Source organism: Caloenas nicobarica, chromosome 11 (genome assembly GCF_036013445.1).
Source record: "Caloenas nicobarica isolate bCalNic1 chromosome 11, bCalNic1.hap1, whole genome shotgun sequence".
NCBI lineage: Eukaryota > Metazoa > Chordata > Aves > Columbiformes > Columbidae > Caloenas > Caloenas nicobarica.
This window is the reverse complement of record NC_088255.1, coordinates 420,013-433,064: the sequence shown is the minus strand read 5'-3', so window position 1 is coordinate 433,064 and position 13,052 is coordinate 420,013. Positions and strand designations below refer to the sequence as shown.

At 45.8% G+C, this 13,052-nt stretch overlaps 1 protein-coding gene across 3 annotated transcripts in view; it reads left to right on the top strand.

The window, feature by feature from the left end:
- Positions 1-13,052, top strand: part of VGLL4 (vestigial like family member 4) — a 94,130-nt gene that overhangs the window by 37,407 nt on the left and 43,671 nt on the right. Inside the window, exons 1-2 of one of the 3 annotated variants that reach the window (XM_065642328.1) lie at positions 6,723-6,798; positions 8,303-8,380. The exons of 1 other annotated variant lie outside the window; for it this stretch is intronic. In XM_065642328.1, coding sequence (XP_065498400.1) covers positions 8,341-8,380 — 40 coding nt within the window. In that variant the 5' untranslated portion in view covers positions 6,723-6,798; positions 8,303-8,340. Of the gene's footprint in view, positions 1-6,346; positions 6,799-8,302; positions 8,381-13,052 lie in introns of those variants that run through there. One more of the 3 variants, XM_065642326.1, reaches the window with a different exon arrangement.

Here is a 13,052-nt window from a genome sequence, read left to right as displayed (position 1 = left end):
TTCTAAACTGCTAGATATTTACGAGTGATCTTATTTTTTGTTTACATTCGCGGTGATACGCTTCTAAAAATCTCTGTGTCTTCAAAAAAGCGAGTAATATAGAATAACGACTGCAGAACAGCTAAACGCTGAAAAACCCCGCAGTCCAGACGAGCCATTGCCATCTGTTCCTGGGTCCCAGAATATCCCTAGATATTGTTGGGCGTCAGTATATTTGTGGATTCCCTGGCAGTTCTGTTCGCATTAGGCCGGTAGGGAACTGAAACCAGGCTGGGATGGCTGCTGGCTTTGGTTCTTCAGGGCACAGGCGGCTGCAGAACCCGAGTTAGCGCTGCACATGCCGTTCAGATACCCGCGTATCGTACACACATTGCCTTGCTAGATAGTTCTTTTGATTTTTTTAGCAGGATTGCGTAAGTTAAGGTATGACGAGAATGAAAGGGAATGTACAACTGACTTTGCTACCACTTAATATTAGGCATAAGCCTAATATTTCAGTCGTGAGGAACTCCACTGCTAAGAACAAAAGTATCTTTTGTGTTCTGTAATGTCCGACCCGTTGCGGAAACCTTTAGTTAATAAAGGACAGGTAAAACAAGAAGGCATGTGCTAGCTTTAGCTCAGAGATGCTCTGCCTAGTGGGGCTTTTTTATTTTCTTTTTCTTTTTTTTTGTTTTTTAGGCTGTGAAAGGGAGAAGGTAGTTTGTCACTAAAATCTATTTGCCGTGAACCTTTCTGTTTAAAAAAAAAAAAAAAAGATCTGGAAGTACACGTGCTTTGATATCTTTTGTTCACTGGTGTAATCATCATTACTTAATGCTTCATAAGAAGTATATAAAGTTGGTATATTTTGTGGTATCTCACTCACTGAGTGAAGAGTCTAGTTCTGCATTATTCCGTGTGGAACTCAGAGGCTTGGCTCTTAAGAAACTCTTTGCAAGAAACTTTAAATGTCATTTTCCTTATGCATCTCTGAGCTTCCTGCACGTTTAATGCATTTTAACCGTATTTCCGTATCATATCTGGAAGTATTTAAAAGCAAACGCCGCATCTTGCTTTAATAAGAATTCTTGTTTACTTTTTTTTTTTCCTGTGAAAGAATAAAAACCGAGGTGGTAAGTGCAGCAACTCTGCAGCTGAGAGCATAGAAAAGGAAAACCAGCATTTTGCCTTCAGGCACATCGCCACCTAGCAGCTATTAACTAAAATTTGCTCAGTTTTTAGTTAAAGAAAAAAGGTAAAACCTGTATCTAAGTGCTCTTGCTTTATTTCTTCACCTCCTCCTCGTAGCGTATTGAGGTATCAGCTCATAGGTGGTAAATCAGAAATGCCCGTCTGACCTCAGGAGCTGCAGCAGATGCTTTCGTCTGTTCAAAAATGGAATTATACTGAGCAGTCCTGTGTGGTGTTCCATATCAGAGAAATAGATCCTCTTTGCTGATGGTCATCAAGGGTGAAATTTCAGGTTTCTCCAAGCGGACGGCTCACACATTGTTCTTCTACCATCTTGATTTTCAGCCAATGTCGTGCGTTTTCCCACTGAAAGATGTTGCATGGCACCGAGTGTAGACTAAGCTCGTAAAACTGCACCCAAACCATTTTGGGAAGCACAAAGGAGAAGCTCCATGGTAGCTTGCTCGGAAACGTTTGTTCGTAAGCAGCTCAATATATGTTTGAGTGCTGTAAATACCATATGAACTGAACTCTTACTGTCCAATCTCATATTATGGGCTTGATATATTAAGGAATTGCCATTTTATTCCTGCAAGAGTTGAGGTAAACAAACAATACCCAAGTGTAAGGATTTGTTTTTATATTATTGCTCAAATAAGCCAGGACTACATATTTTTGTACTAGCAAAGTTTTATCAGCATTTAAGAGCCAGTGACACAACAGTGTACTGCATTAATAGCACGCACTGTGACTCTTTGCAAACCAGGTTTCTCAAACTTTTTTTTCAGATTGTGCTCAGGTGAAAGCAGCTGTGAGAAGAGCAGTGAGAGAGCTCCTGCTGTGCTGCAGCGAGAGAACTGCTGTGCTGCAGCGAGAGAACTGCTGTGCTGCAGGGAGAGAACTGCTGTGCTGCAGTGAGAGCTCCTGCTGTGCTGCAGGGAGAGCTCCTGCTGTGCTGCAGTGAGAGCTCCTGCTGTGCTGCAGGGAGAGAACTGCTGTGCTGCAGCGAGAGAACTGCTGTGCTGCAGGGAGAGAACTGCTGTGCTGCAGTGAGAGCTCCTGCTGTGCTGCAGGGAGAGAACTGCTGTGCTGCAGTGAGAGCTCCTGCTGTGCTGCAGGGAGAGAACTGCTGTGCTGCAGCGAGAGCTCCCGCTGTGCTGCAGCGAGAGAACTGCTGTGCTGCAGCGAGAGAACTGCTGTGCTGCAGGGAGAGAACTGCTGTGCTGCAGGGAGAGAACTGCTGTGCTGCAAGGAGAGAACTGCTGTGCTGCAGTGAGAGCTCCTGCTGTGCTGCAGCAAGAGAACTGCTGTGCTGCAGCGAGAGAACTGCTGTGCTGCAGCAAGAGCTCCTGCTGTGCTGCAGTGAGAGCTCCTGCTGTGCTGCAGGGAGGGAACTGCTGTGCTGCAGGGAGAGAACTGCTGTGCTGCAGCAAGAGCTCCTGCTGTGCTGCAGTGAGAGCTCCTGCTGTGCTGCAGGGAGAGCGAGAACTGCTGTGCTGCAGGGAGAGCGAGAACTGCTGTGCTGCAGCGACAGCTCCTGCTGTGCTGCAGCTGCCGGGACGCTGGTCCTGCTGCCCAGGCCAGCCCCTGCACAGGAACACCAGGAACCTGGATGGTTGAGCCCATCACACCAGTTGCTTCCCACCGCTTTTTTTTATTTCTCGTTTGCTTTCCTTGCCTCACAATACGTGTGTGATAAGACAGTCTTGTGTGAAGACTGAGTTTAGTTTGCTTTCCAATCAGGTGATCATGAGAGGTTGAACTATCTCATCTGCTATGTGATCTAATTGGAAAAAAATCTAATGTACTTTGATGTTAAGTCCCCAGTTATTCAGAAAGACACGTGGATTTTCAGTTACCTCTAGGGGATGCTATTGTGTTAAAAGCTGCAGTGTTTTAAACATTTTTTATATAAGATACAGGTATTTATCTGCCTTACAGAATAAGTGTGTGCAATCCCATAGGAAGTAATCTAGCTAATATGACACAGAGATACCACAGCACATAATTGTATTTGCAACTATCAACCCGTAGAATAACAGAATGAACTAACAAAGGTGCTGGGGTGATGTTAATAGCTTGTTTTTCTGTGTATTTCACACCTGACCTGCGGATGCGTTGATGATGGGTTTCAGTTCGGTGGCAGGTACCTCAGACTGCGGAAGGTTTGATGAGCAGCAGCTTGGATGGAGCAGTTGGGAATTCTTGGCTCTCGGGAACAGAGCACTCGACAGTCACCCTGTCGGTATTTGGGGTTAATGTCTGCTGGACTTGGATTTGTTGAGCTGTTTTCTTTCAAATGAAGTTTTCCTATGCGTGGAGTTTGGTTTCAGAATGCTTGAGATGCATTTACATTGATACTTTCCCCCCATATTCGTTCCTAGGCATCGCCTTACTTTCAGTATAGATATTTTTAATTTAGAAATTCATAAATCTCCCAGTGTTCGGTACCAGTTTATTATTATTTAATGTGAAGCATCTTAAGATGTTCATTATGCAATGTTTGACAAGCGTTAATCATAGTGTATCCTGTACTGCTGAAAGCCATTCATATAATAAAGTGATAATTACCGTCTAAAAACCTGTCAGCCAGCGACTACTGGTCTAATAAAGAAGACCTTACTTCTTTATTAGTGTCTGGACAGCAGTACTGAGCAGCCGGTGATTTGTAGACAATACCCAACCTTGAATTTCCAAACAACTTGAAGAAACACGCGTCTTTGAATATAGAGAGGAATGTATAGTGGACTTTGAACTATAATGCCTTGCTCCATTATATGCAAGGCGTAGAATATTGCTTGCTTTTCTTCCTCGTCACCTGCACTTCCCACACAAATTCAAGTACTTTAAATTGGAAAGATTAAATACTTGTATGTTCTTATCCTTCCCAAGCATCCATAAAATGTGCTGTGTTACTGTAAATTCAGGGATGCTATCTATATTAAAAACTGTATGTATCAGAAGTATTTTCCCCAAAAGCGTTGGCATAATTACATAAGAAACTTGCATTTCATGCTGAATAAACATGCCTCTCTTTTGTTGATGTTGTAGGTGTGGATTTTTATCACAGTTTATATCTTCAAGGGCTAAGACTTCTCTTGATGCCTTTTTACAATGGCTGGTTTAGTCTGAAGCATTGGTGTAGAATATCTTTGAATTTGAGAATGCACAACACGATCTGCTGTGTAAAACTCCTAGTCCCCTTGCTGAAAATTGTAATGTTCTTTATTTGAAACATTTTTCTTTCTAGAAAATACCCTGCACTGTTTCGGTCTGGAGGTACGTGGTTGCAGCTTTTGTGGGAACAAATCCTGTGAGGCAAGAAAACAACTGCAACGGTTTTATTAGGTACTATCCAAGAAATGTTGCGTTACCTCAGCATTAAGTGAGCTTTTACACCGTGTTAAAGTCTTAAAGATTAATAGCGCTTCGATGAGGAGAGCGCTCTTTTTGCATATAAATAATCGATAAATGCTTCTTGACCTTCATCTTCCCAGCAATGCTGAATTCCTTTCAGGTAATTTGTGACCTGCTGTGTTGAATTCGGCACTGTTAGTGGACATTCTCCTTCAATTGAAGCGCATAAGTAGACAACACACAGGGCTACTTTTCGTATTTGAAGTGAGGAGAAACCTTATTTGGGTTCTGGGGAACCTTCCTTGGAGGTAAATGTCCTATTCCTATTTCTCACTAGTAACTTTTAACTGGATTACGTGGTCTCACTGAAACATCCTGAACATTCAAGCAGTGCTTTTCAGAACGCCCTGACAAAATGTCGCTGCGTGAGTTGCCTCTGTAATGGAATATCTTGCCCTCCTCTAGCAGAGGGGAGACATTCTCAGCGTGAAAATGGAAGTTTGTTCCTGGTTCTTGCAGTCCGCTCGCGTGCACCGTTAAAATTCTCCATCCCAGGATGGCAGGGATGAGTTATGTTCCAAGCCGCAGGGCAGAGGGCAGATTAGGACCCCGTCAGCTTCTTTGGTTTGTCCTAGACCAAACTTCTCCGGTATTTATTTCTCTTGTTTTGTAAAATCGGACTTCAGGTGCTGATCAGCCCCAGGAAATGCGAACTGAGGGGGAGTTACACCTGTCCAGATGTTCTGCCCCCTTGCGATGAGTCGCGCACATCTGTCTGAGCAGCACGAGGCTTCGCGATGCCTGCGGAAGGGCAGACCACATCCTGAGATGAGAGCGGCCGCCGCGAACATCTCCATCGCTTGTGTGGGCTCAGCTGGAGCTTCGGCAGCCGGTAGAAATGCAGCACACAGGATGTTTAACTGCTGGGAGCCCTTAAAAACCAAATGTGGTAGTGTATGGATGGAACTGGAGCTGTGTGAATACACAGTACCTGTCTCTACGCATACACACATACCCACTGTTCCTTCTTTCTTTAATATTATTTTATTTGTTTATTCTTATCCTTCCCAAGCATCCATAACATGTGTTGCATTACTGTAAATTCAGGGATGCTATCTATTAAAAACTGCACATATCAGAAATATCTTCCCAAAAAACTTTGGCATAATTACATAAGACACTTGCATTTCATATGGAACAAGCATGCCTCTCTTTCGTTAATGTTGTAGGTATGGCTTTTTATTACAGTTTATATCTTAAAGGGCTAAGACTTGTCTTGATTAAATGGCTGGTTTAGTCTGAAGCATTGGTGTAGAATATCTTTGAGTATGCACGACACAATCTGCTGTGTTTAGTTTAGCGGACGGGTGGAATTGTAGCTCTGAGTACGCAGTACCTGTCCCTACACATGCACATGTGCCCGCTGTACCTCCTTTCTCTCGTTTTAGTTGTCTGTCCCGTTACCGTAAAGCGGCATTCTTTTCCCCTGCAACAGCGTTGGGATGTGTCAGAGGGAAATTAAGCGAAGACCGTTGAAGAATTAGTTTTTAGCAGATTGATTTAGCCCTGTTCTCCCGCTCAGGGCTTCCGACCAGAAAGTTGCTCGGGAGCGTTTGCACGGAGCGGGCCGGGCTCTCTTCTCTCCTCCTCCTCCTCCTCCTCCTCCTCCCCCCGAGCCCCGGGTGCATTTAGCGCCTGACCTGCTGCACAAAACATCCCCGACATCCGAGGCGCTCCGGGGATGCGCGGCGCATGCGCGCTGCCGGCGCGTGGCGTCACGGCTCGCGGCTGCTGTCAGCGCGGGCGCGCGGCGGCCGCGGCTCCGCGCGCTTTGTCCGCGCGCGCGCCTCGTCCTGCTCTCTTTCTTTCCTTTCCTTTTCCTGTTTTTTGTGTGGTTTTTTTTTTTCCTTGTTTCGATTGGAAAAAGACTTCGAACAGGTCCCAGACAGACCTCTCCGCAGCGAAGGGCGCCGCGAGCTGCAGTTTCCCGAAGTTCGGGAGGGCGAGTGCGTGTGCGTGGGTCCCCCCGACTTCCCTTGCGTCGCTTTGTTTTGCTCACCCGGAGGCCGGGCCTTGTGCTGGGGGAGTTTCGGCAGCCGGGAGCTGCTCGGCACCATTTGCTCGGCCTCCCGCTCCCTGAACCTGCGCGGAAGCAAACGAGCTGGTCTTCTTTGCGAGCCCGATAAATGCTGTTTATGAAGATGGACCTGTTGAACTACCAGTACTTGGACAAGATGAACAACAACATCGGCATTCTCTGCTATGAAGGTAACGCTTTCATTTCACGAAGCGTCTTTTGCCGGGTGTGTTTTCTGTCCTTTGTGATATTTTTTTTTTTTCCCCCCCCCTCTTGAAATCTGTACTGTTGGTTGTCGCTAAGGCTTTGTTAAAGGCTTTGTTGTTGCTGTCGTTAAGGCTTTGTTAAAGGGACGGGGTTTTTTTTTAATGTGATTTTTCTGTTCCCTTTTTTTTTTTTTTTTACAAGTAGTATTTTTCGCGTTAACTTATTTTTTCTTCGAGATAACTTCAGTCAGACTAACCTAAAGGGCCGTGCGGGTTTTTGCGGCAGCTAAAGTTTTTTTTTTTGTTTTTTTTTTTTTTTTTTTTTTTTTGCTCGGCGTTGCCGCCGCAGCGACGCTTTGCAAGATGGGCGTGAGAGCCGAGGCGCGTTTCTGCTCCGAACCCCGAGCAGCTTTTGGGCACGGCCGCTGCCGGCCCCGCGGGGCGGCCCGAGGCAGCGAGCCCGCTTCGCCGGGGCCCCGAGCCCGCTTCGCCGGGACCCCGGGCCCGCTTCGCCGGGACCCCGAGCCCGCTTCGCCGGGACCCCGAGCCCGCTTCGCCGGGCCCCGGCCCCGCTCCCCGCCCGCCCCGCACGGAGCGGCGCATTGTCCGCCCCGCGGTGCCGCCCCCTCCTCCGGCCCCGCACACCCCTCCTGCCCCCCCCCCCCCACCCCGCTCCCCGGCCCCAGAATTACACAACCCGTTGGAAAACGGAGCATTTTTTCCACTCTTTTCTTTCCTCCTGTGCCCGAGTCCGCCTGCCGCGCCGCTCCCGCCCCAGCCCGCTCCGAGGTGCCCGCGGTAACAGCGTAACATCGGCTGCTTCGTCTGCTGGAGTTTTCTCTACGTGCAGTTTGAAGCGGTGGTTATGGCTTGGCTTTGGCTGGAAAGAAAGAAAGGCACCGCTGAGCTAATTCGGCTTGGCAGGGGACCTGTGTTTGCTGTAGCCACACACAAGCGTCGCAGAAACCTTTCTTCTGATGCAGCGGGAACGCTTTCCGTGTTCGTTTGGAAAATAAACTTGGTGTAGTTGTCAGGGAAGGGACGAACAGGAGCGGACACAGGAGTAGGAGCTATCTGTTCGCACTGTTCAGAAAAGGACCGGGCCAGAAGGCAGAGAGCTGAACTTCTCTTTGGCAAATACCGTCTCTTCTATCATTAAATTAGCCCGGCCACATTTCTTTCCTTCAGGAAGTGGAGGGGCTCCCTGTAGAACTGTTAATATCCCCGTTGCATTTCTTCTTCTTTCCTGCACAAATACGTATATGTTTGTTCGAATAAAGGTCTTTTACAGAAGGCTGAGCTTTGCCCATCAGTACTAAATAATTATGGAGCTGGGATTCAGTAGAGTTGAGTTTTCAAGCTCTTTCTTATCCCGTGCTTTCTTCATTACAGCAAGAAAACGAGTTAAAAAAAAAGAGGGGGGGGGGGGGAAAAAAAAAAAAGAAAAACCACTTGCAGGATCCCTGAACTTTTTAATTGCTCTCTGTAGTTACCAGTGCATTCCTTGGAAGCGATTGACAACTTCTGATGAAGACCTTGAAGTTTTGCATAAAATGCTACTTACGTGGTACGTGTTCCCGAGTGTATTGTTGACTGGGGCCAAAAACCTGTCGTTTTGGCTCATTAATTCAGTTCTTTATAGTTATGCCTAATATTTATGGAAGATTCTTTCCAGCCCCTTTTCCCCCCACCCTCTTCTCCAATCATTGTTATTTAACCAGATCTTAGCTTTAATAGTTCAAAAGCAAAAGAACAGCTTAAGGGACACTTTCTACTATAGCAGTCTTTGTTTAGCTTAAACATCTGTTGCTGTTTTCCTTATTGTGGGAGTTAACATTTGTAACACTAAAATAAACACACAAAATGAAGAAAAGCAAAGCAAAACTTCAGTGGTGTTTATAGTGAGGTGTTTATATCCCACTGGTTTAAAAAGTATAAACACTGGCAACATCTGCCCTGAGCTGCAAGGGAGTTTCGGAGATGCCTACAGATCTTCCATGCCTCTGCCATAGTATTTATTTTAGAAGTGAGTTGTGTCACCAGTGATGGATCTTGTGTTCTCAAAGACACTGCTGCAAGTAACTGTATTGACAACAAAGTGCCCTTCCAAACTAAATCAGGATTTATCGAAGGTCATACTTGAACTACTTATAAATAGATGCCTTCCTGAAAAGTACTTTTGCAGATTTTGGATAGGATGCAAATACATTATCTGGTGTGAAAATAGGTTTGAAATTTCAGAGGAAAGAATTATGGGCCTGTATGCCACAGGAAATAAATGAGGTGAGTTCCTTATTCCTTTAGATTCTCTTGGAATGCTCATGTGTCTTGTGATAATCGGTACGCTGGTGAAACGTGTCGTTATCGTTTTATGAGGTCTACTGGTGGTTTTAATCTTTCACCTCTGGCACAAGCCACTGGAACTCTGCGCCATTCATTTGTAGCCGCGGCTTACGGATAAGAGACGCATCTGTACGTAAGAAATAGGAGAAGTTCGTCCATCGCGTGCGTTTGGCAGCCCTTTAGCTTGACATGGAGTGCATCCCAAGACAAGTCCTGCTTTTCCCTGCGCAGCAGGAGGTCCGGACAGCGGTTTGTTCGGCGAGGTTCAGTGCCGAGGTGGGGAACGTTCATTGACAGAGTGCTGTTCAGCTCCTAAAATGTATTTCTGGTTTTGGTTTACTCGGTGGAGGTCTGGAGGAACAAAGTAGAATGGTGACTAATGGAGATGGGCTCTGCTTTCTGGGCAGAAAAGTGCTCCTGTTGTTGCGGTTGGGGGCAAATGGGAAATCTGGAAGTTTTCCCATTAACCATTAAGAAATAAAGGTGTGTTGCAGGTTTGGCTGACCGCCTTGTAGTGTGGAAACTTAACTGAAGGTGACTGTTTTCTCTAACATAAGATCTTTTTTTTTTTTCTGTGAGGTTGGTCTAACGCTGGCACAGGTTGCCCGGAGAGGTGGTGGAGTCTCCGTCTTTGGAGATGCTCAGAACCCAGGTGGTCGTGGCCCTGAGCAACCCGCCCCAGTTGAGCTTTTGAGCAGGAGGGTTGGACAAGCTGGGCTCCACACCTGTGTGACTCGGTGATCTGATGGAGAGTCCTGCGCGCTCATGTCATTGACACAGCCACAGCTGGCGAAAGGATTAGAAGCAGAGATGAGGCAAGAGGGTTTTTGAAAGGGGGTCGATGACTTTGAGCCACAGGTTGGTTGTTTTATACTGATAATTTGCATCCTTTTGAGTGTTTTCTTAATATCATTACTAGCTTTGAGCTCCTCGTGATGCTCCGTGGTAATCTCAACTCTAATGCTTTTGGAGTAAAATCTTGATTTTAACAACGTGGTGCTTTTCTTAACAAGTTGCATGAAAGAGAACAGTTGAGTTTCGCCTCCCTCTCCAGTGAAATAAAACTCTTAAATCATTCAAATGAGAATGTTTAGTCTTTGCCAGTGGGGAAGTGACACTTAATGATCAGCCATTTCAAGCAATTTGTTGTCATATATTTGCTGCAATAAGAAAGAAAAGAAAAAATAATTAGCGAATTGTTGCCTCAGCATCTGGATGCCGATAGCGTGAATACGTCTGATGCCCTCCTGCTAAACCTTTGCTGCCGGGGATCAACAGTGGCCAGTTTAATGAATAGTGCTTCATCTTCGCATCGTTGTTTTCTTCCTAACGAGCTCAGAGACATCGGGAAGCTCTTGGCAGCCTGTTGTCCTTGCCAAGGTGCCACGGCCACGAAGCAGAACCGTTTTGTACCGGTCTCCATTCCCAGCGCTTCCCATCGAACGGTGGGCGCTCGGTCCGGGCGGGGATCCAGAGGTGTAACATCTGCATCTTGTTCGGTGGTGGAAACTCCCCTCACTTCAGCTGAATGTTCTCCGTCCGTGGGGCTGGTGTGTGGGGCAGCGGCAGGAGGGCGCAGAGTTCAGCAAAACATGTGGCAGGTGACACAGCTCTTGGATGGGATGGGTGCAGGGACAGCCCCGCGAGTTTCGGCTCCTCGTTTCCCGTAGAATATGGATGAGAAGGTGCAGATTCGTTTCGTTTTGTCGCTTATCTAAGGGAGCATGCAGATGGTTGTGTGTTGGAAGGCGGATGGATTTCTGTCTTCCTTCCTCTCTCGCCCGCGTTCAAATGCTTTGTGTTATTACTGCATTCTCAAGGCTTGAACTGCTGTGCTGGGAAAGGTATAAAGAAATGCAATAAGATGCTAAGAAATCCCCCAGGCACGTTATGAGGCTTGGAGCACTCAAAATAGTTATACAGAGTTCTCTGGACAGTCCAGAAGGCTGGATTGTTTTATATTTTTTTTTTTTTTTTTAATGAAGAAAATTGGATCCAGGTTTATAGAAAAACACCCCTTTTTGGTTTCAGGACAGCTTACATTTGTTAGTGGCGTATTACGTAATTATTTCACTGCCGTCCTGTACCAGTGAAGCCCGAGGTGGTAGTTGTACAGCCCCATAGCTTCTGAGGGCACTGCGAGTCTTTTGGGATAAAGGCATTTCATCCCAAAAAGGCCACTTTGATGTCAAAGAAGGCACCCGAAACAGATTCTGCTGACTTCATTTGCTTTTTAATGAGATGTAACGTGTTTTCCTAAGTTCTAAAGAATAGCTGCCATCAGTTTTGTTTGCTGACCTTGTGTTTTACTTTGGGTTCATAAGATCAGTTTCTCTTGTTAACTCTAAAGTTTGGTTTAGTTTCTAAATATATAAAAAAGACTTCAATACTATTCTTCGATACTGTTAAAAATTAGTGGAATAATAGATGGGATAAAAATATCTTTCAAGGTGAATTAAGTCTTCTTATTTGTAATGCGGTGTGAAATTTCTGGTCAAAGTCATGTAAATTAAGATGCACCTACAGAATGTTCCCCATTTGTAGAAAATTCTGTGGGTTTGGCTTTTTCAATATCTTTTGTCTCCAGGAAAAAACAAAAGAGCTCCAGCTTCACAGTTGGGCTTTTCTTACTCATTTCCTCTTAGCGTGAAGTTGGGAATATCCTTTTCGGTACTGACATCAAAATTCGGTTTCTTTTCCTCGCTCATCAAAGGCAAGATAGATGTAGGTCATACGTAAGCATTTTTTCCCTGAAGTTCTGTTGTTCTCCTCATCCTTGACGCTGGCTCAGCATTTGTACTGAGAACTCAAACAAGGAAATTTAAAAAAACCGAGCAAGTACAATAGTGGGTTATCCCACAACTTTCGGTAGATAAGATAGGCAGCATATTTTTTCTGAGATAAGAGGTAGCGAGGTTTGTAGCAGTAAGTTGAATTCTGTGCTAATGAGCAATTTGCTTAAAGGCTGTAAGTTGTTACTCACAAGTCAAGTTTGTTACAGTGCCAGGTCTCTTTGGATATAAATCCAGGGATTCTTAGGAGACACTGAAAAACCTTAAATTGCTCTGGAGTTTGAACAATGCGCCGTATTGTATGGAGAGCTGCTAGAGGAAAAATAAAGCTCGAACAACAGTCTTCATTGTGGGGCATCTAAAATTATGAATGAAAAGTTCATCCATATGTATTGGTTTTGCCTTTTTTAAATATCTGCTTTGCATGAAAATAGTTGTCTATTAATTTCTTCTTGAGGATTAATACAGATGGGCCTTTATATTTGATTTTGGCTGCATAGACGGCAGAGTTTTAACATGCTGCATGCAGACAGTGTGCCAAGCAATTTAGCGAAGTTGTTTACACTGACAAGAATCCAGCAGGACAGAGCCTATAATTTTTCGCTGATAATAGTATGAGGTAGTGATGAATACAAGTTTCTGGAGGAGAGTTTACAAAAACGGTATTATACTTTTTCAGTGTTAAAAGAATCATGAGTGTTTTTCGGTTTAATTTCTCTTTTGAAGCCAGCCAGTTTTTTCCTCATCATCTGGTCTGCAGCATCTCCCTGAGAACCACTTTAGAAATGAGCTTGGAAGGATCGCTGGGCACACAGAGTCGTCGTTTCCCACCCCGGTCAGTAAAAGCCGCGTGTGTTGGAGGGCAGCCGGTGCGTGCCGTGGGTGCCGTGGGCGCCATGGGTGCCGTGGGCGCCGTGGGCGCCGTGGGTGCCGTGGGCGCGTGCCGGCGCACGGCTGGTCTGTGGGCACCATGAGGAGCTGGAGCACAAGTGTGATGGGAGCGGCTGAGGGAGCTGGGGGTTCAGCTGGAGAACAGGAGCTGAGGGGAGACCTTCTGATCTCTGACCTGCCTGAAAGGAGCTTGGAGCCAGGGGGGGTCGGGCT